This window comes from Gavia stellata, chromosome 1, assembly GCF_030936135.1.
Source record: "Gavia stellata isolate bGavSte3 chromosome 1, bGavSte3.hap2, whole genome shotgun sequence".
NCBI lineage: Eukaryota > Metazoa > Chordata > Aves > Gaviiformes > Gaviidae > Gavia > Gavia stellata.
Window position 1 is genome coordinate 23,416,523 of NC_082594.1, and position 27,578 is coordinate 23,444,100.

At 41.3% G+C, this 27,578-nt stretch overlaps 1 protein-coding gene across 1 annotated transcript in view; it reads right to left on the reverse strand.

Annotated features, from left to right (window-relative positions):
• The window catches only part of FLT1 (fms related receptor tyrosine kinase 1), a 112,982-nt gene that overhangs the window by 56,648 nt on the left and 28,756 nt on the right, over positions 1-27,578 (reverse strand). The window contains exons 5-11 of the mRNA XM_059825882.1: positions 24,537-24,699; positions 24,313-24,449; positions 22,621-22,795; positions 20,572-20,689; positions 18,455-18,624; positions 17,884-18,043; positions 2,548-2,662 (exon numbers count right to left, since the gene is read on the reverse strand). Coding sequence (XP_059681865.1) covers positions 2,548-2,662; positions 17,884-18,043; positions 18,455-18,624; positions 20,572-20,689; positions 22,621-22,795; positions 24,313-24,449; positions 24,537-24,699 — 1,038 coding nt within the window. The remainder of the gene's footprint in view (positions 1-2,547; positions 2,663-17,883; positions 18,044-18,454; positions 18,625-20,571; positions 20,690-22,620; positions 22,796-24,312; positions 24,450-24,536; positions 24,700-27,578) is intronic.

The following is a 27,578-nucleotide window of genomic DNA, read 5'->3' on the forward strand; positions in this document are numbered from 1 at the left end:
TTACAATAATCTCATCCTGTGGTCACCCCCATTTCTGCTTTCATGCTAACCCAAATGTGCAACTTTTTGAGTTTCTTCATCCACTTCCTACTGCTTTGTCTCCTATGTCTTTGTTGTTTCCATTGAGCTTTGAGATTGTTTTTACCATGCTGGCTGTGCTTGGATGTGGAAGTGGGGTAGACACTCTGTTTAGATAGCAGGACTCCATTGATGTGGAAGTGCCTCAGAGAACTAGCTGTTCATAGCTGTTTGCAGTAGCAGAACTGCTCACAGTAGCAGTCCATCGGAGCCAGACACTAGTGATGACGTGCTGCATTCAGTGAGCTCAGTGCTATTAACAGTCTTACAATATCCCATCAGTTGAGGAAGGTTTTGTCTGGACTGTGTCCCTTTGAGTTTGCTGTGGGAGACCAGGAATGTCTCTTGGACTGCAAAGAGTGAAAAGCTATAGACTCCCACAGAAAAAAAAAATCCTGGATGCTCTGGAGCAGCTGTGTGTGCACAAATCATGCAACTCACAGCTTGGCCAGGAACCCAGGCTTAGAGAGCATTTTCTACTTACAATAGCAATCCAGCTGTGCTTGAAAAGCTATGGAAGAGCAGCAGAAATGAAGAAACCTTAGAAAAGCTTGCAAAAAGTGGAGGAAAGAGATTGTTTCACTAACCTCCCCATCCCCATAGGGACCAGGAGGAATAAAGCAATGCAAGGTAGACCTTTCTTAGATGAACTAAACAGCATGAAGACAAGGAATACCAAGGAGAACCACTAAGTTTCACTGCAAAACTTCCCATGTAACACATGCAGACACCATGCCTTGGTTAATTTCTAGGCACATTTTTAAAAAAGGGCTCCTTGCCAAAGGTTCAAACAAAACCTGCAGTTCTGCCACAAGGACCCATTATTAGCATCTTCCTCCAGGGAGGAATTTATTTGCTGTTGACTGGAAGTTGCTTTGACATTTCAGCCACTCCTCTTCCGCTGTCTCCAAAATGCATGGCACACAAGAAGAATGAGGTCTGGTGCAGGTCTGCACCCTGTGAGCAGGTAAGACTTCAACCATAGCGTGGCTAGATTCCTTCTGGAAAATAACTAGTTCTCATCATCTTTTGTTCATCATTCTCCCTTTGGAATAGACTGTATGTTCCTGTGCCTGAAATGATTTCCCTTTCCTCCTTCAAATCCCTCCTTGTGTCTCGTTTTTCATGTGCTTTCTTATGCTAGCCTCCCCTAGGAAGCTGTTTGCTCCCATCTTTGCCTTGATCTTTAAGCACGTAGAGGTGGCCAGCTAAATAGAGCAAATGCCTCACTGGGATCCAGCCTGTTCCCATGTGCTGGAACGGCGCCACGAACACCTGTGGTACTTTCTAAATAATACAACAGCACGAGAAAATGCAGTCCCAGGCCTGATTCTTGGCTGCACGCAAAGCCCTATTTATTCTGCAGTCTGTGAAAGGGCCCTAACATGAGTGTAATTACAGTTTATATCCTTTTTCACATGCAGAAGACCGAAGACCGCCATCAAGGAAAGGAGACCTATATCCCTGGTGCCCTTAGAATTACAAGAAGTGTTTCAGTGTTCTTAGAAATTACAGGCCTAGAATAAGGTAGGCTTTCAAATTTATAATATCTTCAGCCATTACTGCCACAAACCAAACTAGTTTGTGAAACCAGATGCTGTGACAGTGGCATGGCATTGTGCATCTTCGCCTGAGCTCCTCCGTAGAGCAGGCTACCCCACCACACCAAATCAGCATCATGACTAACCCAGGCAAGTGTAGTTGATCTAGGGCATCCTTTAGGAAGACATCTTGATTTGAAGGTTTTAACTGATGGAGCATCCTCCATGCCCCTTGGCAAGTTAATCTCATCAGCTTTCTCTCCCACATTAGACACCAACAGACGACAGGCTTACTCATCTTTCAGAAGTGCCTGCATCTCCCTATGGTCCATAAAGGGATGCTTGACTTGGACTAGACACAACATTTAAACAGTTAATGCAGCAGGGATGAATCCCACCATAGTGACTCTGACTGAGATCTCTCTTAAACTTTGCTTCTGTAATCTGGATTCATTTGGCCCTTTAAATTTTTTATTGCAAGAAAAGACCTGGTCATCTAATAATCTAGGACCACATCTGTGAATAAACTCTCTAATGAGAGTAAATTGTTTAATTCTCATAGGAAAAAACAACAGGAAATTGTGCAATGTCACAAAATGAAGCAAAGATGGTCTGGAACCCTGCCCCTGTGCTCCTGAGGTGCCCCAAGATACTACGGACCAGCTCTAAGAAAGCAGATATGGTGAATCCCACTAGTACCCTCTCCTGGCACGTCACTTACCTTAATATGACCGCATGCAGAAATAAACACTTCTCTACATCTCAGCATATAAATACCAAGTATGGAAGTTATTTGCATGTATACAGCTCTTCAAATCTGAACAATATAAAAATACTGGCTTCTTCACTGTTACCTTGAGAGCATCTTACAGTGCCTTTTCAACACATGCTGTCACACAGAAAGGTTATCTGCTCCTGGGAATCATACCTTATTTTTGCCCTCTATTACAGCCGTTCGCTCAGTGATGCTCTGGATCCTGTTTCCTATGTTGCTGCCAGCTTTCAGGATGAAAGATCCTTCGGTATAAGAACAAAAGCCATGCCTGAAGACAACAAAAATTGAAGTTTTATTGATTTGGTGATAGACTCAAACATTCAACACATAAGACAAAACAATTATTCTGGAAACAGTGATCAGTCAGGGAAACTGCAGGTGCTGTGACGAACAGGCAAGTATAGTTACTTTTCATAAAATCTTGAGGTTTGGAGCCTGATGATTGGATCCACTTCCACAGCTCCTCCTTGAATATTAGCTCTCTGGAGTCAATGTTAACATTTAGCCCACTGTGGACTGGGAGGCCAGAATTTACAATCTGAGCCTAATTATAGGGCTGTGCGAGACCAATGTCCCATTTCCAATGCTCCTGTTTTCAGCCATTGTCATGCTTCAGGCTTGGCTTCAAACATGACTTCATACTATTTTCAGCATTAAATTCAAGACAAGTTGTATTTGTTTCAAGATCCATTCCATAATGTATTGGATGCCATTTCACTATGTGCAGGTTCTTTTTGTTATAATGAAAAATGATGCAAGTTCTCATTTCTGAATGTTTTCTTCAGTTCAGTTTACAAAATGGCAAAATACCAATACTGGGATTCAATGATTACAAGACACACAGTAAAAATAACCATAACCCTGCAAATTCACAAAACAAAGTTAAATAAAACTGTACCTAATTGCCAAAGGGATTTAAATGTTCATTTAATCTGAAAAAATCAAAGTCATGTTAATGAATGGGAATCTCAGGGAAAAAATGTTTTTGCCTTATGCAACAAATTGGCTTCTAATCAGAACATTCAGGTGTGGTCATGGTAGAGCTAATTTGTTTCCCAAACCTTAATTTGGTACACATGGAAATAAACACATTGGAATGCTTCTTAAATGCTGTCTGTCCCTATTCTTCTTTGAGGATATCTAGTTTTGCTTTTCATCCAAAATTTACTCGTTGCTTGTTCAATTCCAGCTTCAACAGTAGAGCTTAACCCTTCAGCAGGGTCAAGCTCTTTCAAATACAATATGTTCCTTTGATCTTCCATGGATTTGAAAGATAATGACTGTAGTATCTGTAATCAAATAGTTCTGACATGTATATCAGTTGTTTGGAGAAATGACCCTTCAAGCCTAGTGATGCAATCCTGACCAAAGAATGAGGTTCATTTCCCTTCAGCTAACTGTGCAGTTTGCTTAAACTTTGTGTTGTTTATAATATCAATGGTACACTAACTTTACATACTTGTTTTTAATTGTGCAGCTTTGCATCAAACTGGCCAGTGTCTTAGCAGATATTACAGCTTAAAGAAATGATGATCTGTAAACTAACTTGGGCTATAATCATTAGCACAGATACATGATTGTCTGCCCAAATTTCTTAACATGCATTGAGAGGCTCAGTGAGCTGAAAAAGCCAAAAAACAGTAGCAGGCCATGGTCATTCATGCATGGAGAGAGGACAGGGAGCAATAGCATGGCAAGAATGCCCTATCTACATAAACATTTATTCCAGACTCTGGTTTAAAAGCCGACTTCTGATACATGATTGTTGAGGCCAGGATGGATGACAGACAGCTGCATTAAGACAGTTGAGGCATTCAGATGGGAAAAAATTATTAAAAATTGTTGGGAAACGTAGATGCCATTTACTTTGCACATTTAATGCTTTAAGAAGTCTGGTTCTGTAACAAGACTAGAACACAGAAGACATGATAATGTTGGTAAGCTTAGAACATTTCCATGCCATAGCAAGATATCAGAACTTATTTCATGATGCCAGTACTGTAGGCACACAAACAGGGAGTATCAAAGGCCCATCCTCGTGACTGGATATTCAGGCAATCTCTGTACAGGAAGACGGAGACCCCAAAAATCTCATTTCATCCATACTAAAAAATAATTTTTTAAATTTTCTTCCTTTCAAACAGATGGAAACCAGTAACTTTCCTCACAGAATGAATTTATGTTTCTTTGTTATAATGCTGAAAATTCGTGCTCTCTACTATAAAAGACCTTACAGAGACACATATTTTGGTAACGGACAGAAAGAAGGTACAATGCATGTTCAGAAACTGCTTGTACAGCTCTGAAAGGCATCTCCAATCTCCTTTCTTGCAGCTCTGGAGCCTCCAGTCTTAGTTATTACTGTACTCTGCCTCATAATTCCTTGAAAAAGACTGTATATATTTAGGTTGCAATGTCTTAGGGATGAGGACAGTGTTATGTCTTTGTTGATGCTTAGCACAATGGGGTGCTGATTACTCATTAATACCATAATACAAACCACCATCATAATTACAATAACACCACAATAACAAGAAAAACACATGTAAAACACTAGATGAAATATTAGCCCTGGCGGCACATACGTGAACTCTACTGACTTCACATACCATACTACCTCCCAACTACTGATTACAATGTTAATGCAGTTATAGTAGAGAATCGAATACACTTCATAGCTGTTGTCCATGGTTTTAATAAAAAGCGAGTCACTGTCAAGCTGAGAATACATTATCCAACAGCCCATGGTACACAGCGGGAGATGTGAGTACTGTCGTACACACCACTTTGGCTCCACGGTCTGCTGGATCAGCAAACGTTTACAAATCAGTTGCAGTGCAGCTGCCAGGCGCAGTCTAGAACAAGACTCAGACTCATCCCTTTGGGTGCGGAACCAGATGCTTTCTCTCCTCAGCTGAAAAACGCTCTCACTTTAACCTCAAATACACTAGCACAGTTTAGGGACAGAGAACACAAACCACCTCCAGTCTCCTGAGCTGGTTACTCAGGTTAGTACTTGGACATCCTTCCTCTTGCTGCTGCCAGTGGTGCCATGTGAAGCCACTGCTTAACCCAGCAGCATCGGGTAGCGATGGGAACGGGACAAGTGCCAGTAATTAACAGTCCTGCCTCCTAACCTGACTTCAGCTCCTAAAAGCAGGCATGTTGTAAGGGAGAGAAAAGGCTCCGCTGAACCTAGATGTAGTCATCAAACCAAATGTTTGTGTTAAATACAGATGCTTGGAAAGAAAGAGAGAAAACTGAAAATATAAAAATTTACTCTGGCTGGGACCAAAATACACAATCATTTTCCCGTTAATGCAATTGATGTTTTGTTGCATGTGTCCTCAGATAACATCAGCTACGTATTTTTACGCTTTGTAAAGAAATTACAAGTTACTTCAAACTATCCACTCAGTAAAATAGCAAAGGTATCCTATTTGTAGCAAGAACTGCCTGTGTTTGCAGGGAAATCCCACTGAATTTTGGATCTCTGAATCTTACTCCAGGTATCTCTGGAGTGCGTGAATTCCTGAAATGTTTTGTTGTGGGATGAGCCTCATTGCTTTGCATCTTCAGGAAAGCTTACAGCAGGGTTACCACCAGGTTAATGAAAAAGCACACAGTGTGCACAGAGATTGATAAACAAGCCAGTATCTGCCAGCACATTTCTAAGCACTTCTTACACCTGTTTCCCTGCAGATCCTTTCATGTCCCTACTTTGTGGGTGCAGCTATGCACGTTTAGAGATCCTATACAATAAATGCTAAGGGGGGGTGTGTACAAATGTATGTTTATAAACATTATGCAATCTCAGAGCAAGGTAATTGGACTCTGCTGTCTTAGTCAAGCGCTGGGAGAAGCAGAGAAATCAGGTTTCTCATCCCCTAAGTAGTTTTTTTTTCCACGTGCCTGCGTGCGTGCATGCACACACCCCGCACGCACAGGCACGCTTCGTCCTTTGTGTCGAGAGCCTGAGAAATAGGCTATTCCTCTGTAAAAAAAGAAGCTGTTAGTTCTCCTGCGGGTTTCAAAAGAAGCCCAGCACGGGGGGAAGGAGGGCTGAGAGCGGCTCTGCGGGCGCTGGGGGCCGGGGGAAGCCGGCAACACGCTGCCTGCCCGGCTGCCTGCAGTGCGGGGCCAGCTCCGCTGGCAGACCTGCTCGTCGCCCTTAGCTTAGGGATTTACACTTCTTTGGAAGGGCTGGGGGGAGGTTTATGCAACCAGAAGTAAGTTCAGCTTTATAAAAGGTCTGTGATATGCGGAGCTGGCACCGGCAGGGGCCCTGGAGAAGTGGCCTGGGGGAGGGGAGCCAGCCTGCTTCTCAAGAATACATCAAGCCCTTGAGGAAGCAGAGTGTGCCATGTTTGAAGATGCAAAGATAATCACAGTGCTGGGAACCGTCTTGTGTAGCGGAGGAAGCCAAACAACAAGAGGAAAGCAGCATATGCTCCTGATTTCGCACAGGAAGCTAGCAGCACCTCCTGCCAAAGTGAGATAAGAAAACTCCCATGGCCTATTCTGGACAAGGCCATGGTTATCAACCTTAGCTTCACACTGTCCTCACTCTGCTCCGCAGCCCGCTCCCTTTCCTAATGAGTTTCAGAGCCCTCACCTCTATTAGCATACAGCATGCCAAGCACAATAGTGTGGTATATTTATAACTATCGACAGGGAAAAGTTTCCAGGGTAAGAGTGTACTTCATGTCATCTTGATGCGTTTCACTGAAACCAAGCTACAAACCAGCTCCAAGCTAAAGTCCTCCCTATGAAACTACTGGTGCCAGAAGAAAAGTTGTTTTCTTGTCACCCCAGTGATTTATAGCAGACTGCAGAAGCTAAGGTAAAGGATTTGTCTACTTATTCACAGGAGAGATTTGACTCTCTGTGTGATAGACAGTCCTAAATGAAAGCCCTAGACCCAGCTTGTGTCCAGACACATCTTCTTCCCCATCCTGGAGACAGTTCTGCAATTTGCAGTTCAAGTAGTACAGTGGCAAATACCAGCAGAAGAGCCTTGATCCCCATATCAGTTGGAAAAATAGCCATCTTTGGTCTTCTCATCTTCTCAGCTCCTCCCTCCCAAACCCTCCTGTGTGATGCCAGAGGCCATTGCAATCTTTCCCTCCTGTAACATCCCACTCAATTTTCTAAGCATTCCTCTTGGCAAAGCCACTGGCAGCCTCAATCACGCTCCTGTTTACTGAGGTAGTATTTGGCAATTGCACCAGTACTGGGAGCAAGAGGAAGCCATCCTGCCACTGATGGTGACCATTTTTGAGAGTGATTAATAGCAGGCACAATATTTTTCTCAGCATCTATCCTTTTTTTAGGGCAATCAATTCCTAGCAGCATCGGGGCAATGTTATTACCACTTCAAGTTGGGCTGACTCACATCTTTCAAGAGGCGGTGGTGACGACACTAACTTTAAGACAGGAACTCTGGAAATTCCTGGAATTGTAAAGAATGTATAGGAACTGTTTTCCACTTGGAAGTTATCAAAAAAATCTGAATGACATGGGCCTCGCCTGCTCCGCGCCTCAGTGTCCAGCGCCGTGCCATTGGTAGTGTGAGGCTGGCGTAGCCACGTGTCCTGAGGAATACTGAGTCAATTTGAGGTAGGAAATAGAGAGAGAAAATAGTAGCAGGGAGCATGTACAGGTTGTGCAACGTGCTTAATGGGGGTGGAGGGGGAGAACGTGTGCTGGCCCCCCGCCAGTGTGCTCTGCAAGCTTTGGCTGTAACACTATAATGCGCTTGGCCGTTACGGAGCTATGGTCCAAGTGTTCCCACTCTAGGTCAAAAATAATTGGTTAGAGGTTGACATGCTGGCCTCAGCGCATTCGGTGGCAAAGCTGCAGCCAGCTGAGAGTTCATCCCAAGCACCTTCTCTGATACACATGCTCACACAGAGTACGTGGGTTAGTGGGGCTAGGAGGAAATCTTCTACAAATAGGAGTTGGATACAGTTTACATCGTATATTATAGTTTGTTTATTTATATTTATTTAGGAGCTTAGCAAGGAATGCCAGACAAGAAGTCCTGGTGAGAGTGGTGCAGGTTCCTTCTCTGCGTGTCTCATTCTTCAGCCCTTCACCTCTCTGCTCGCACTGTCACTGGACCCTACTGCTGCCCACTGCAGTGTCAATGCTTGCCCATCAAGAACAGATGGAACATCACCAGTCCATCTCACTTCAGACATGCTCACAACTCCCAGAGAACAGCAGCGCTCCATCGCTACTGCTCACCCTTGGCCTCCAGCGTGTACACTGGACACTATTAACTATGCTGAAAAGTTATTCACTGCTGTAGGGTGGGTGGAGGATTTCTCAGTGGCCTCAATGCATTAGGCTGGATTGGGGCCCTGGTGCACTGCTCAGTTGCCAGAGTGAGGATTGAGTTGTTTTCTGTTTTGTAGGATGCTCTGTGTCCACATTGAGGAGGATACTTAGAGGGAAAACACATTCTCTAGGGGAGATCCCCAATGTTCTGAATGCCGCATCCTCCTGGTGAGCATCTTTGAAAACAGTAGGGTATATGGCATTCATGGTCTTGTTGCATATCACCATGGCTCTATGGAAAAAGAAAGTGTTTGATAGCTGCACACTGCTTTTCCTGCTATTATCTACATGCAACCAGATAAATGGATAGTGTTTCCCTTTCACAGTCATCCTTTCCAAACATTATGGCTTGCCCTGAACTACCCCAGTATGCTACCACAGAAAGCCGATTGATCTGAACCATCTCAAAAGAAGCAGTAAGTTCAACAGTAGTCTTACCTATCCCACCTTTCAACCCTTCATGAGCCCATGCTCACATTTCCACAGGAAAAAAAAAATCACTTCCACATCTGCATACCTGAGCACCATGCAACACCAGCTGTTCACAACAAAAAATGCAAATGATTGAGGCTGAGGGTCACCGAAAACCACATTTTGCTTTCAACTTCTTTGCCAGTACTTAAGACCCCTAGCCATCAGGGAACATAACAGCATTTGAAAGTAATTTTTCAGTTTTTTTCACATCCTGAGTTGACCTGAAATTTTCTCACCTTGAGTTGGTTATCAGATAAATATATTTTGCTTCTTGACCTTCTGTTTCCTGCTTCACACTGCTTAACATTCTTCATGGACACAGAATACCATCACATTTCAGCCAATCCTTCCTTCCTTCCTTCTTGTCCGCCTTCTTTCCCTCCTTTGCTAGACTGTAATCACTCTCATCTCCTATGAGGTCACTGTGACTCAGCCTCCACTTTCTCTCTGTGAGAGCGCCAACCATGTCCTCCACAGAGGAGCTGAGTGTTGGCTGGAACTACAGACTTATCACTCAAAGCACAAGGTTTCCACAAGCACCTAGAACTTCTTGCTGGGAAAAAGTATTGTATTTTAGTAGTCTGTGTTGTACTGAAAGGAAGAGGTGTTTTCTGATTTGGTTGAGCAGTCAGAAACCTAAAGAGAAAGACCATGAAATCTCTACATGCAATGTCCACTCCTACGCTCTGTTTCTTCTATTTCCGGATAAGGTCCCTATATATGAAGTCCAAGATATTGTTCAGACCCTTCCGGCATAAGTTATTTTCCATGCATAAGTCACTCCTAATAGCTCACTCAACTTCTAGACATAACCTCACATCTATAGCCTTCCAAGATCCAGGTATCCCCAACACCTTCCTTCTCATAATGCCGAAATTCCCTTCCTTTTCTTTGCTGTCCTGACTGGATCCTCTTGGCTCTAAAAAAGATTCATTCTTCACTAATCTATTTATGCAGTCCTTATACTCCCTGTCTTGCTGACAAGCTGGAAGCACAACTAACACCCTTTCCATTTTCCAGTGGTCAGCGGAGGAGATGAAAGAGCTATTGCTGCTCTGAGGTTGTGTTTTTCAAGATGGTTTGTTTTCAGCTTCACTGCAAGTAGGGGTCTGAGAGCAACTCCAGGCTGACTGGAGCGAGGGACTGGAAGTGCAGGCAGAAAACAAGGAAGGGATGAGAAAGAATGGAGGGAAACATTTTTAAGGAGAGAGTGGAGTTGATTAGATGGAAAACAGGAAGAGAAAATACTGACAGACGTGGATATAAGACCAAGGATCCATCTACCCCATATCCTGTCTCAACAATGACCATAAGCAGATGGTTGGGGATGAGTAAGAGCAGAACTAACTTCAGATACTTCCTCCTAATACTCCCCCAGTCACCAATTATTATCAGCTCAAGAGCTTCCCACGACAGAGGCCATTTCTACGCTTCAGTGAATTTCTCTTCCAAGACTTTGTGCAAACTTTTCAAACCCCCAAAATCCTCTGGCAAGGAGTTTCACAGATCTGCTACCCACTGCATGAAGAGCCATCTCCTTTCTCTGTTCTGAATTGCACTCCTCCTGGCTGCATTTAATGGCCCCTACTTCTTGAACTGGAAGACATACACAAGTGATCCTCAGACATCTGTGTCCTTCACAAGTCTGTAGATCTCTATTGTGTAGCCCCTCAAGTCACCTCTTTTTCAGTCTGCAGAGCCTTGATCTCCCTCCTCACTCATCCCTCACACATTCCTCTCATTCCCCGAAATTCCTTTGATCCTTTTTGTTGCCCTTCCTGGTGTGCCTCCCAGTTTGTCTGCATCCTTTGAGATGAAAGGATCAGAAAGACTCATAGTATAAAAGATGTTGGTAATTTATGGATTTATGTGGAGTTATCATGGTGTTCTCTATTTTGTTCTTTATTTATTTCTGGTAATTCCTAACACTTGATTTGCTTTTTGAGCTGCTCATGATTGTGATTGCTTTCACAAACCTGTGTATCACAACACTCAAATCTCTCTTTGCGGTAGTAATGATCAGCCAACAGCCTTTTGACATGTACAGCCTTTTTACACTTACATTTTACATGTGAAAGTCAGATTGCTTTTTCCTATGTACACCATGCACATTTATCTTCAGTGAATTTCATCTGCCACTTTATCACTCAAATACCCAGATTCATACAGTTCTGCATTTCTTCGCAATCAGCCCTCATCCTTACAAATCTGAATAACTTAGTATCATCAGCAAACTCTGTCACCTCCTTACCACCTTTTCCAGGTTATTTCTGAACATGTTGACAAGTACAGAGCCCAGCACCAGCTCCTGAAGAACTTCACTGGTCGCCTCCCCTGCAAGAACTGGCTGTTCCCACTTAACCTCTGTTTTCTATTTTTTAACTGAATATTTTTTTATGAGCATGATCTTACCTCACACGCCGTGTCCGTTCAAAGCCTTATGCAAAGGCTTTTTGAAAGGCGTACACGTAAAAGGAAAAAGGATGCTAACTAAAGTTTGTATATTTTTGTAAAAGGTGTACTCGATCCAGTAATAGTACTCCATTCATAATCGCTCTTAAGCACACACAGAGTTTGACCTGGTGCCTTCCTTTGGCCAAGAGCCCCTGCTAGCGCAGGAGCAGGTTTCTGGCTACAGGCTGGGACGTCCCACTGGCTCGGACACCGCCAGCGTGCGGGGCCTCGCTCACGACGTGCAGTCCCCACGTACAGCCTGTCACACACTTTAATTTCTATGGGCTGGGCCACAGTCAGCAAAAGATCAAGCAGTAATGTCCAACCACCTGCATGACCTTTATGAGTTCTTCCTTAAGACTGGGTGTCACACTGTCCCTAGTAAAGCCAAGAGACCGCTCTGTGAAGGCAACAAGAGGAAAAAAGAAACTGGAAAAAAATCCAAGGAACAGGAAGTGAAAAAAAGATAGGAGAGTGAAGGTTAAAAGTATGATACTAAGCAGAGCATTCCTGACCATCTGGGTGTTACTGTAGTCCTTATGTTTTAGGTTTGATCAATGACCAATTAAAAAAAATTACTTGGGCAACATAATGCATTTTGGTTTAAGACTTTTTGGAAATAGACTTGGAAAACTTTGATTTAAAGTGATTTGAAAACTAGCAATACCAAAATTTGATAGCTTAAGCTTCTGGTTCAGCTAAGACCCATAGTGAAACCATTCACAGCTTGCAGAATACATTCATCAGTGCATTCACTGTATAACCCTGAGGGCAGACCAGGGCAAACTGTACTCAGTGGATAGCATGTATTTGTCAAGCTTTTTTATCCATATGTGTAAGCCAGGTCTGATTCATATGGCATTTTATAAGTGAAATATTAAAAAATACAAAGAGATTTCCAAAATACTGACTGAGGACAAGAGTACAGTCCTACTAGCTGTTTTCAGAGGACTGACTTTTGGCTCACAGTGGAAGTGCAGAATGAGATGCTTCAGCACATTGCTTGTTCAGGCCGAAGCAGATCAGATGCTTTTTCACTTCTCTTTCTTTTGGCTTCAAATTCTCTGCAAGTCCACGCTGCTGCAGTGTACACTCATGTCTGTTCCTCTGCATTTTTTGAAAGATATGTGAAGACCACAGGGTCTGATTTTTATCTATGCTCATCTATTTCCCCAACTATAGCAAAATAAAGGAATGGCTAGCATATTTTTTCATGTTCCCATTTTAAGTACCCTTACATTACTAGACCACTGTAAGAGGATTTTCTTGTAATAGGGAGTGGAAGGCACAAAGGCCACCAGCCAGATCCTCAGCCAGTGTGAATTTAGAGCTGAGGATCTGGCCACATGTCAAATTAAACAAAGGCATTTTTGAACTACCTGTTTATTAATGGCATCTGACCTACTTTTACCAGCTCTAAGAACTCAGACTTCCCCTTCCCGAAAATAGAAGGTGGCATGGGGAACAAAAACAGTCACTGTGGACAAACTAATGGGCATCAATGTTTGCAGGCATCCAACAATTAAATTTGGGTGGTTCAGTACATTTCTAATTAAGTACAATGAACATTTGTTCTTTACTTGTTCATTTTACATACCTCACTGATGTTCCAAATCTGGTTTCCCCTGATAATCTATCCGAGCACATCCTAATGATTCTGTCTTTCAATCCCTTATTAATACACTGACATAAACAATGCAGAAATGCAATTAGACTGCTATGCACACATGGCCTGCCTCCTTTTTCACTGAAACTGGTAGGAATCTAGCTAGGCACTTTCATTACTATAGTTTCAGGCTTTCTATATCTCTGCAGAAGTTTCAAGGAAAACCTCTAGTTTTTGCCCCACTGAGATCCACAGCACACTCCTCTTCCTCCCTGTGCAGTGCTGGAGAGCTATTTCTGTAGAAAATCATTCACGTGACCCTACCCTGACAATGCAGACAAGCCTCAAAGGAAGGTAATATTCCCTTCTCATCACTCCGTGCTAAAACAGTAGTGATTCCACTGAGGAGCATGGACCCACATCACAGTGTTACAAACGTGGTGGTTCCCTGAGATTGGCTCTTTGGCAGCAGTACCAGCTTAGGCATTGCTGCACAGCCCCTAGTCCCTGCTGCCCGTTTCCTTCCTCAACTTCAGGTATTCAGACCCTTCATTCCCAATCCCACCGTTCAGGTGGTTTTACCACCAAGAAGAGTTCATATGCTGCAACTATAGTCAAGGGGGCAGAGAATCAGGTACCAGTTTTTCCAATGACTGTTTTTGTAGGCATCTCCACAATACCATCATGTTTCTCTCTTCCTCATGCACACACACAGAGAAAAAAACAAAAGCCAAAAAAATGCAGAATGGTGTGAGGGCAGGGTTGTAAAATAATAATCTGATACTCAGTTTGAGGCTAAACAAAACTGATAGCTCAAGGAGAGAGGGAGGCAGCAAGGTGGTGGGAGAGTTGGAACACCCAAGCTAAAATTTCAGTGTTGCATCTGTTTGCAGTTTCTGAAGGGCCAATCAGTCAAACCTTGGGCAGAGCACAACGAGGATCACTCTTGAACTGCCCACATGGAAATGTCAAGAGAGAGAAACTGCCCCCAAATGCACTGCCCAACCGCTGAGGAAACCAGCGCTTCCACTGAGCAGTATCAGTATCCCACGTGCCTTTCTTGGCAATCTCTGCCAGACCAGTTTAAGATAAACACAAATCTGCTGAAGAGATTCAGGTCAAGAACCATTAACATCAAGCACGTTCCCGGCACGCAGATGCTCGTTCTGCAGCCTCAGAGCTGATGAGTTTTAGGTGGAGCCTAGCCTGGCTGGCTCCGGAGACCCTCAGCAAGCCCTGCCGCTGGCTTCCCCTCTGCTGACAATCCAACCTGAGCGAAAACAAGGTCAGAAAGAACAACTCCAGGGTGGTAGGAAAGAGGCCAAGGAGGCTGATGGATGCTGCGGGACAAGTGTCCCACAGGCTGTCTTCTGCTATATCCACTGAGCAACTGGGGGCTGCCCAGCCTGGGAATGTATGTGTCTGCTACAGAGCAGCAGAGTAAGGCAGCACTGGAAAAGAAGTTTCTCAGTCATTTAAGAAGACTAATCTTTAATTTTTTTAATTGCATTCTATTTTAACTCTCATTGCATCTTCTACTGTCTTTTGCCTGCCATCTCTGAATTTACTAGATCTGCATAAACTTTAAAAAACCCCAAAACATTACTTTTTGCCCCAGACAGTTTTTCTTGACTCTTCTATGTTCCCTTGCTGGGGTGAACGTCAGAGGAGAAACTCTCCACCTATCCATCTAGTTAGCTAGCTAGCTAACAAAAGATTGTTTAATGGCAATAGAGTTAGTTTAAGCAAAGTAATTTTAACAGAAAATAAAGAACAAGGAATTTTAATGACGTTGATCTGTCCACATCCCAAAAAGTCACGTTTGTTGAGCAATTTTACAGATTTTTTTTTTTTTTTTTTAAATTTGCTACCAGGGAACTTTGGAAACTGTTTAATTTGGCTGGCCGCCTGTTACTGGCCTGAATGATGTAGAGAGGAGAGTTACACAAATTGATTGTATTAATCACAAACCATTAAAATATATCTGCATTTTATTTAAAAGCAATGGAATCCACTGAGGTATTTTCAGATTTTTGAAACAGAAATACTGTCTGGAACAGCAATTGAAAGAACCAGCCAGATAACCTAATGGTTTCTATTAAGGAGCCCATAGGCAACAGTCCTTCAAAAATAAAACCATCTAATTTATGCACTGTGAGTCATTCCCCAGCTTGCAGTGATAGTACTCAAGTGATGTAAAATTAAGCACACATATAAATCTTGAAGCAAACAGATCTGTGCACTGCAAGGTCTCTGCAGCAATGGCATCTTTTACTCAGAGTGTGTGCTCTGTCCCACGGCACAGGACTCAGAAACTTGATGAGGATCCCCACTGCCATACACTGAATAATGGTAACCTGTGGGGGTTTATCAACTTAAGGTACAAGGAACATCTGTGCACAGAAACAGGCACTACTTGAGAACAACTAGAGTAATATTTTAGCCTTGGAAACCTAACATTGGGCAAGTAAATCCAAAGAAATGCTGTAATGGCAGAAAAAGATACATTTTTTATCTGTTGCATAAGGTACACACACCTTAAATCTGTTGTTTAGGCAAACATCCCTCCAAACAAAGAGGAAAGCATAGTGAAATAGTTGGAATTAAAGGGTTCTCCAGTTCTTCAGGGAGAACACTTGAACTGCCACAGACATCGGCCTGAGCAAGGTGTGCCAGCTGCCGAGGTAGTCCACTCTGCTCCCTTCCTGGAGCCGGAGACAAAAATGTAATTATTCAGGTATTTCTGCCTTTCTGGATAGTTAACTGTCACCATATTATTCAGAGGGAGTAATTCCATTCCTCTTAGGCAAAGCATTAAAAATGGTGTTCTGCAGACTACTTCTTCAATGAGCATTTATAGAAGAAGGAAGGGGAGGGGGTTAAAGAGAATTGTCAGAACAATTATGCAGGCAATTTGGAAGCAAGTCTGGAAACAACCTTGTAACAAAGCCAATAGCTGATTCAAATTGTTACATTTCTCCTTTGATCACCTCCTTAAACACACTTCTAATAGCATTTAATTGAGTCTGCAGTTTAGCACATTATTAAACACCTGCTTGCGGATATTAATTTCTGTTTCTGATGACACACTCTCCTGTGATGTAGTGCAGATCTATGCTTGTTAACAGAAGGAAATACTTGACAATGGATGAGCACCACCCCAGCTCCCAAAGAAGAACCAATCACACCATGATTTCAACCCAGATCATGCATAAATGTGTATAAACACTTGAAAGAAACTAAAAGATTGAAAATTTTCATACACGCCTTTCACAGGGTTTCTCTACTTAAAAGATGTGGTGATTTCTTTTCTCTTACACCTTGCACCTCTAAGCAAAAATAAATTAATACGCCGAATTCTGCGACCTGTCCTTCAAAGGTAACATAACAGCAGCCCTCACCTGTCCTCGAAATGGAGAATTTCAGGTTATACCTATTCCAGTAAAAGGAGAGATTGCTAGTGCCACCTCTTGGTGAGAAGGGCACAGAAAGTCACCCATTTGCATAATCCCAAAACAAGGCATAATTGGAAAAACTATGTGTGCTTTTAGGAAGTGCTGACCACTTTCTCGCTGATCACAAAGCACTTACAAGCACCCTTATTTTGAAATAAGATATTTGTCCTGTTTCACTGAATCAGGTGTCTCGTATCCCTGCGGTTAAGCATGTGCTTAAATGTTTGGCTGGATTAGCACTAAAACCTAATTCTATGAAAGCGTTAAAGAAGTTAAATCCTATGTAAAATGACAAACTTCAACTGAAACTGAGAAAATGTTGGTTCCTAAACTTTTGTTAGGTTTTTAAATATCTTCGTTGTGATTTGATCCAAATACCTTGCATGTTTGAACCCTCCAATAGTAGCTTAATGCCAATGCCATTGTGGAGGTTGAGTGTTAATCATTAAGATTGTGTCAAATTTCATGATTCAGGAAGAGCTTTGGGTAAATGAGTCAACGCACAAACTTGTAATTGTAAGAAAAAGAGTTCAAAAGAAAGCTTAAATATAAAAGAGGATTAGCTAAGTGCCACATCAGCATCAAGTAAGCTTGTATGGTGCCATTTATGTTTTACCCCGTTGAATTATCTTCTGGAGAATGCTGGACACATTTGGCTTGCTGAACTATGCAGTCTATGAGTCAACGTGTCATAACGATATTTGACCTTCATAACGGAAAAAGTCTTTAAGATTATTTCTGAATTTCAAAAGAAGCCGCACAGGGGAATCACTGTTCATGGAGGAAAGCATGGAGGAAAGCATGGAAATCTCCTCCATGAGAAAGCATGTGAACTTTGCAAGACATTGTCTGCAAGGCTTCCCTCATAAAAATTAAAAAGCCATTATCGCCTCTGGACATTGCATGCATGAATAGTAGTGAACTGTAAATAAACCTAAGTAGCAATACAAAATAACAACTCTGCCCTCCATTTTCAAATAATGATACACAAATAATTGCATTGTGCCTACATGTTTACTAAAAATACATTGATTAAAAATATACAAACTCTACTGAGTAAGAAATGGTCATGGCAAGCTTTATTCTTGTAAAAAAGTAAATATTTAAATGTAATATTAAGGGAAGACATGCTAAATAGAAGTAAGGAAGCTGTCCTACCTTGTTTTAGAATGGTTTTGTCTACAGGGATACCACATCCACGTAATTTTAGGCTGAGGAATACCATACACGGTGCATGTCAGCACTTGTTTGCTGCTCAGTAAATACAGATTGGGATCAGGGAATGATGACACGGCATTTTCGTATATCTGGGGTTTGACTGTAAAGGGTAAAAATTGGAAAGCAGTTAAAACCAGCTCATTTCCAATGTATTGCATGATCATGAAAATGCTACATTCTTGCAGGGTGAGTAATAAAAAAAATCCCCAGAAGAACAAAGAAAAGCAGCAGGCCTAAGTCAAGTCAGATGAGCGGTTAGTAACACATTTAAGTCATCAGGAACAAGTATGTGACCATGGAAGACAGAAACCCTTCTAATGAAAACCAGTGTCCATCTTCTGATTCCAAGACGAGTCTGTCACGTCGCATATGGGGCTAGGATTTGGGTCCATGAAAGTCAGTAAGAAAATCCACAATGACCTGAACTGTGCAAGATCAATGAAAATCTAGCTCAACGAAAATTTAGCATTTACCTGTTCAGGAGAAGCATGGGAACATGTTGTAAACTTACCATTTACTGTAAGAGTGACTGTAAGATTCTTAGACAAGTTCCACTGTCGTATGCTCAATATTATAGTGTAGTTTCCAGCATCTTCCTCAGCAACATCTTTGATGATTAACGAATAGTCTTTAACCATGTACCGGGCACACTTTTCAGCAGCAGGTAGCCCATCTTTTAACCTGTTTAAAATACCAGAAATCAAAAATTTGAAAAATAATGTTGCTTAAACTGCCTGCTTTATTTAATTTCACAACATTTCTCGATCTTTGGGCAAGGATTGAATTTACAGTCTGAGCTTATCCATCCCTTACAAATAAGATTGCTGTTATTTATAAAACACTTTGGAGAATACCATTCTATATATTAAAATTGATAAGGATCTGATAGGGCTCTGTAGTATTTGAGAGTTGCTGAAAATTGCAACTCTGTCTCTGAAGATCCCAGTTTTCCATGTTTGTGCTGCCATTTAGTCTAGAAGACACCATTTTGGCTAAGAGTCATTCACACAAATAAAGGTTGCATCATCCAGCACTGACCATTTCTTTATGGCCTCAGAATACATCCTGGAACAAAGTATTACAGTAGCCTAAGCACAGCTGTGATTTTAGGAAGAGGAAGAGTAAGTAGATTAGATAAGCACTTAAGAATCAGATATCCTGCTGTCAGGTGAATGTTTTTAAAGATAACAGAAAATCAACATAGAAAGTACTAACTGTTGCTCACACACAGATTCCTAAAGAAGCACAACAATTTTCTTCAAAGTCTAAAATACAGTGTAAAGCACATTTTGGTAGGTTGCTGTATGAAGGTTGACATGATGTTAGTAGAAGAGTGCAACAGAGTTTCACTATTATGACGGACTTGATTAAAATGATTCACAGGTTTTAGTAAGTATTTACAGTTATTAGAGGAGCACTAAAAATTGGGTCTAAAGACTACAGATTTAGGCATTTCACTGTATCTGTATTTTACAGAACCACAGAATAGTTGAGGCTGAAAGGGCGTCTGGAGATCACCTAGTCCAACCCCTTGGTCACAGCAAGGTCAGCAGGTTGCCCAAGACCATTTTCAGTCTGGTTTTGAATACTGCCAAGGATGGAGACTCCACAGCCTCTCTGGACTACTTGTTGCAGTGTTTGACCAACCTCACAGTGATAAATAAAAAAATAAATATAAATTCTTGTTTAAATGGAATTTTTTGTATTTCAGAAGTTTTGGATCTATATGTGTAGTCAACAAGCCCAACCATTAAAGAAACAGAAAATACTTTATAAATGGCTACCATTGGCTCCACTTTTGTCCCTTAATTTTCCATGTGGAGCTATAAATGTAAGGGGTTTGTAAAACAAAACAACATGTTTGGAGCAAAAGTAATTTCTGGCTGTGACTAACATGAACGCTCACTGTTCATGTGTGTATGGTTTGTTTTCTTAATCAGTCTTCTCATAGACCCTTTGTTAAAGTGCAATCAATTGAGCCAGAGCTACTGGTATTTAAAACGATTTAAACAAAAAAACCTTGAGATCATGAATAGATAACATTGTTTTATATAAAAGTGGTTTGGGTTAATACAAAAAGCTGTTCAAAAGATTTCTTAGCACAGTATATGTGAGCCAAAGTGAACTCTCCAGTCACTAAAGTAGATCTACAACCTGCAGATCACCATATAATAAAACCAGCTTCCACTGCTTTTCTAATAGTGCATGTCTGTATGATTCAACTCAGTCAGTTATTTTAATGGAAGGCACCTTCTCTTTTTCCTGCTCTCTGAAAAGCAAGTTCAGGTATCATATCTAGGTCTGAGTGAAGTTGGAGGCAACACCTCAGTCAAGGTTGGTAGACATATTTAGATGTAGAGTGTCCATTGATTTCAATAGGAGACATATCTAACACATTTGAGGATCTGAGTTTTAAACTTTCCAGAATTGCAACATGGAGATAATATTTTCATAGAATATTATTGTTAAAACCCAGGACAATCCTGAAACGTCCAATAAAACTCTACAACCATATTGTCTCTAGTTTGTTGCCGTTTCAAGGGGTCTTATTTGAATATTTTACCAAGATACTATTTTTCATCTAAAAAGAGGTCCAGCGTGCATATGTGGAAGTAACCGTTGTCCTACCATATAACCTCTGGAGAGGGAAATGCCTTCATTTTCATTGATAATCGATAGGATTTTCTTCCAGCTACAGCCTCCAGCGCAGTTTTTCTTCGACGCTTCAAATTAATGAACATTTTATCTTAAACAAAAGAAAAAGAGTGCACCTATATTACTGATTTTCAGCCTGCAAAAAGAGTTGTTCTGCTAAAGACAACAGGAATCCAAATAAAAATTATCTTTAATAACTTTGGTGTTCCCACACGGCAACAGCAAGAATAAAAACTAACCTCATAGAGATCTATAAAATATAAAGAATACCACAAATATACAAGAAACTGAGATACAGTTCCCAGGCCATGAATCTGCCTGGAGAAGATATGCTCTAGCCAAAATTCATATTGTGCTTCAGTCAGAAAAAAAGGCATTGCTTTCAACACAAAAGAGATAAGGTGGTTCATGGTACATGGGAAGCTGAACTATATGAGCAGATGACCCCTCCACCCCTAAGGGCCAAGACTCAATGAATGTTCCAAAAGAAAATATTCTGCCAGATGGGATTTAAGGAATCTTCAGAGAAACAGCAAAGGAAAAGGCAGAAACTTTCTGTATCGTTGGTAAACAGCTGTTTCATCAAACAAACAAATCTTTATCGCTTCTTTGGAACAATCTCAACCTGCTGGAATTCATTCTTTTCCAGTTGTACTGCCCCATATTTCAAACTCTCTGACAAGTTGATGGGTTTAACCAGAGGCAATAAAACAGAATATTCGTACAATATATTGAAATTTTTTTTCTTCCAAAATGCACTTAAGCAAAACAAAACTTTCAAAACATGAAAAATTGTTTGAGTGCCCTTTTTATAGCACCTATGGTGCAATATTTACTCACATTATGGACTGCATAAGGATGTTGAATATCTATTAAACAAGTGCAATATTTAATCACACTTGCCACGTACATTGAAAATAACATGCACAAGACAAATCAGTAGTTTAATTACACAAGTCAGGTTATACTTAAAGGTACAACCCTGATGCTGCAAACCCTTATTCACACAGGCTCTTTCTAATATGGGTATCCCACAGATGGGGCTACTTATGTGAGTAAGAGTTTACAGGCTAGCTTCAACAGTTCCAGCTTCTGGGACTTTAATTTTAGTCTAAAACTAATTTTCTGACAGCTTCAGGCTTATCTGTTTAAGAATATAATAAGTAATATCATGATTCATCCTACGCTCCCAGTGACTCAGTCCAAAGCTTAAATAGAGAAAATGGACGGAAATACTCTCTAAGAATACCAACACGGGGTGCTGAGTCCACACTTCAGGTGAGAGAGAAAAGGTAGACCACTGAAAATGTGGAACAAATCAATATTCTGACCATGAGTCATCTGTCACAGAGGACACCCACCCACCGCTTGGTCTTTAATACCAGTGATGCTCCAAAGATTCTGGATAGTCCTAATTGTAACAGGATGCCACAATGAATGTAGCTTCTCATAGAGTTCCAATGTACGAAATTCCTAATTAAAATAAATTTTAAATAATCAGATCTCACAGAAGGCCCAGGCAGACCATAGGGAACTCATTTAAGACTCCCACTGTAAAACCACATTAATGAGTTGCAGTATCTTGTGCTTGTTTCATTTTTCTGAATGGTCTAGCAGCTACCTGCTCCATGTAGACCTAGTGTATCTATTCTTCATTTTTCATTGAAAACAATGAATAAGTATTGTAGAAGAGGAAGTGGGATTCTTCTATTTAAATTCAGCTTCTACTTTTTTTTTTTTTTGCAAACTACAGTTTAACTGATTGCTTCTGCCAGAACTGACTGAGGGTAGGATCATCACAGTATTTAGCAGACAAGAGTGATCAAACTGAACATTAACATGTCTACTGCCAACAATGCAAAACAGCCATGGAAGAAAAGGCACATACTCCCTCTTGTCTCCCTCCTTTTTCTACCAATGATGAACGTGCTGTAAATTAATTTCCACTTCACTTCAAGCTATGATATGACTGAATTTGGTACACAAGCATTCAGTATTCTACAAATCTGCAATATTTCTTACTGTAAACAATGACTGTTGTGTTAACAGCTTTGATTGATGGCCCGCTCTTCACGTGGCAGGTGTACTGGCCTTTATCTATATCGCGCACTTTGTCAACAATGAGGATACTGTAAAAAATATTGGCTTCTGCATTCTTCTGGTCAATGCGCTGCATTACAGAACCTCTCTTCCTTGTCTATAAAAGCAAAAATTAACAAGAAAGAGCTTAGTCAAACCAATTTTCATCATTATTAAGATTTTTATTTTACTGTACTGCCACCACACCTTCATAAAAAAATCCAGATGCCTCTGTACAGCACAGACATGCAAAAGACACCTAACATTTCCAGAAGGTCAACAATAAAAATTATAAGTAACATTAGATGGCAATTCATTCCTATCTTCACCAAAGTTGTAATAGCATCCAAACTAGTTCTTCCCAGAAGAAGATCATCCTTTCTGTATGGCTTGCCATACAAACACACCCAGCTCCCCATCACTCCTCGTCCAGCATTGCTCATAAAAATCCCTGGAGCCACTGGCACATAGTTTGGTGCCTGGATTCAGTGTCCATAGGCAGCAGACATATAGAAGAAGAGGGCATAAACACAAGAAAGGGAGAATTCTGGAAATGCTATAGACGGAAAAGGGACTGGATTTGGCAAGGGAATAACAGGGTGGAACTGAAGATAATGTGAGTCTGAGGAGTTATTTCCTGCAACTCCCCCTCAGCCTGTGGCCTCAAAGTTTATTTAACCCAGGACATCATTGGTGTCTTATAAACACTGAGCACCCTTCAGTTACCATCCGAAGAAAAACAAAGCAGAATTTCACAAGTGCGGTGCCCGGCTAGGGCTTGGTAAGACAGCAATGAGCAATATATTTGGAGCATTTCTTGTTGCTAAGTTGTTTATTCCTGAGGTGAAAAAATGCCAGGGAAAATGGCTACAGTATGCAAGAAATGATTGCATTAATCTTCCCTATATAATGTAATCATAATTTCAGCTTGTGATTAGGCACAATGAGTGACATAATAAATGATCTTGGCTTGAATCACCAGCATAAATCAAACTGACATGAAAGGAATTGGAGTTGTAAACCTTAAACTAATGTCAAATTTCTTATCAGCTTTACACGGACTCCCTGGTAGTTATTCTGTAAGCGACAAATATTTATGAGGATGCTCCCAACGTGGGGGGAGGAGAAGCACATTCAAGATCATTCCTGTAGTTGTCAAAACAAGAGGATTGTTCATGTGACACTTAACAAATGAGGTTTTGGCTAGCTAAATCAAAATAACTTTTCTAAACATGCTCGAGTCGGGTGCCTGACTGTCTGCCAGTCTTTGAAATGAATGTGTTGAGAAAGACAGCCTCGCTGAAAACTTTTTTGTCACAAGCGAGTCCCTGCCTGGGACTGGTTGATAAATTTCTACCATTTCTCCAGGTTGAAAAGAAGTTCCCAGGGATGAAACAACTCTAGCGTTCACTCGTAATTATGCAATATAAGCAGAGTACATCGTGTAAACATGTTTACTTATTCAATTAAGCACCAGAAAGAAAAAAAAGAAACCTTTAAAGACATGTCAGCAAGGGTCAAAAGATGGAATGCAAACCACGGCAAGCATTTCGAGGCAAAATTCCTCTCGGCGTGCTAGATACAGTGTGATCTATGGGAAACCCCCAGATTCTTCATTTCAACCACAGCACTCACCTCTCCAGGGTAAGTCCACGTCATCTGCACTCTGGTGTTCCATGCTGCGGTGACAGTGCAGTTAATTGCCAAGCTGTCTCCTTTCAGCAACTTGACAAGACGTGGGGTACTTAACTGAACATCAAAAATTGTGTTGGCTGCACATGATGAAGAGAAAGAAAAGTGAATAACGTCACCAGGGCAGAGTGCTTTCTGAAAGATGGGGAGTGGAGAACACTACTTACTTTCTCGGTGCGTTAGGTACTTTGTGCTATACTTGTGTCCACCAACGGTTGTCTCGCAGCTCAGGAGCCCTATGAATTTGTAGGTTGCCTTAGGTATTCTGAAGCCTTTCATGCTGTCCCAGATTATTGTCTTGCCATCAGGAATTAGGGTTTCTCGTGGAATCTGGAAGTGTCAAACACATGTCATAAAAACAACTCATCCTCATGCCACTCTCTAATCAAAGCTGCCTAATAAAAAGGAATGGGGAAAAAAACATCCTAAAAAATGCCGATCAAAGTAGAAAGGGTGACATTTAATTATGCAGATTTTTCAAGTCACATTTTCATCACAAAATAGAGGAAAAATCTGGGTGAAGAATGTGAATGTTTTATTTGTTTCCAAGATTTCATTATTTATAACAGGATGTAATTTATGACACAATTGATTGACACTATCATTAGCCTCAGCACTTGGGCTGCTATTCTGTTGGCTCCTGGTTGGCAGCTAAAGTGCTCGTCTTGGTGAACCTTTGCAATTAAGTATCCTGGTTTCACCACTGAGACACAAATACACATTTTTCAATGGAGGTGACAAATGAACTTAATTTGCTGTCATTTCATGGCTTTAACAAATTCCTGCCAGGATTCAATCTGATGCTTCTCACATTTATGTTATCTAAAGGACTGGACTGTTTTAAAAAAAAAAAAAAAAAAGTTAAGGCCATGAATGGCTGTTCCAAAGCTGACAGGTCACCAGAGTACATGTCTCTAATTCATTACATATAACATGAAGTGCAAATTTTAAAGCCACAAAGCTTCTGTGGGCACTTTTATTGAGAATTACTGATCATACTGAATGAGGAAAGTCATACTGACTAGAGATTTTGAAAGGACACCTTGAAACCCTAAGTACATCACATTTCCACAGAAAAAGTATTCAGGACATTTTAAAAATTTGGCACTTTAAGTCCCTCAGAAGTTGAAGACCCAACAAGTAATTAGTGTAAAGCCATCAGGTGTTTTTAAACTTAAGACCTGAAATCTAATACATACTAAAATATTGCCATGTGGGTTCGAGCATTCACTTTGTCACCAGTACAAATCATATTTTACGTTAGGATCCTTTGAGTTTTAAGCCCCATTTTAATCAGGTATCAAGAAAACCCTGAAAAGGCGAAGCATGACATAGGCATTGCAGCCTATGATGATTGTTTTCATATCATGTTTATTTGTTATGCCTTATCGATGGAATAAATGCCACCATTTGGATAACATAGAGATCAGCCATAAGTACAAAGCCTGAATGCGACTACACTTTTATAAAGTCTGCTTTTATGGTAAAAATAACATATTTTTAAAGACGGCACATAGCAGAGTTTGAGTGAATTAGTGCCCTAAGCGAAGGCCTCTTATTCAACTAAGCACCTTGCAGCCCATCACCTCTCACTGTGCACCCAGTCTCACTATGCGTCCTTCATCTCTTTCTTCCCCGTTATTTGAGCAGAGTCTTGTATGCTGGCCAGCCCGCCCTCTCCTTCCTATGGCCAAAGCCAGCATGGGTGGCTGCCAGGGGCTGGGGGAAGCATGGCTGCCCGGCACCTTCCTGCATGGTACAGCAACTCTCCAAAACGCAGCACTCTCGATGCTGCCTGCTCAGCGCGTGCCGAAATCTGCCCTTGAGATCACCTCCACTCATCTCATGCCATTTCCTCCAACAGAAATGCACGATGAATCAAATGAACAATAATTACAGAGCACAAAATGCTGTGGTAGAATTCCTTATCTTTACAACAGCTGATAAGATGCTATAATAAGCATGCAAATCACAGGGAAGTCTGTGTTACACACACACACACACAAGTAAAGCCCATTACATTATAGCCTGCTGGCTACCATTCAACAATATCTTGGACTCCAAGCACTCTGTTGCCATTCCTGTTCTAAGTAAAACAAATGTTCAAGCTTTGGTTTAACTAGTTCATAGTTATGTTTTCAAGGGCTTCAACTGGATTTATCCTCTTGCTGCTTTGGTGGAAACCAAACTATTTCTGAGCATATTCCTCTATAGGTTTTCACATATACCATGAAGAAAGAGTCAAGTCAGAGATTCAGAGCCTACCTAGACTGGCATTTCCCAGGGAATGCATTCACTTCATATTAATTAGTTAATTGATGGATTACTGAATATGTATTAGCCTTACTACAGGAAAGGGAAGGTAACCAAAACACACAGGAAATGCCGGGGTCTTAGAAATAAAGTGCTTATAAATATGATCCTGTTTTGCAACACCAAATGTTGTCGGTTGTCTGTATATCCAACAGGCTCACCTGCCCTGGAAGCAAATCTTTGCCTGCACAGTTTACCCATCTGGCACCCCTCAAAACCAGCGAGAGCTACATCTTTTTGTGTAGTTTTTTGCAGCTTTGAGACCAAAAAGTTGCATACATTCACACACAAAAGCATAAATTGACATGTTTAATTTTCTATATGGAATACTTTAGAAAGCTGAAGTCTATGATTAGCAAAAGACCACTGTGACACAGTTGGTCTCTGGCTAAGTTGGGGAAACAAGATACTGCAACAAGTCCCTTTCAGAGTGTGGGAACACCAGGATTTTGTCTCAAAAGGGACCAATGGTGATGGCTGGGTGCTTAACCTCATGGCCCTTCACAGCTCTACACTCTCACTTTACTTGCTTTGGGTTCTTCCCTAGCTCTCCTCCACACTTTTCTCCTCTGCCAACCTCACTGGTTCAGATGACCTGTTTCCCACTCTCAGAGAAGCACAGTTGCTTTTCTCTGCCCTAAACCAGCTTCCAGGCTACCACCTAGAGACACAGCATCATCACCATGATGATCACTGCATGGATGGTACAGGACAGAGGATCCCAGAATCACAATAATTTAGGTTGCAAGGAACCTCTAGAGGTCAGCTGGTCCATCCCCCATGCAGAGTAGGGCCAATGTAGTTCAGGGCCTTGTCAAAAAACTTGGCCGTTTGGTCATCACAGAGAGAAGTAGAAAACCTGTGAAGAAACACAGTGCTGGAACAGTGAGTTTTCC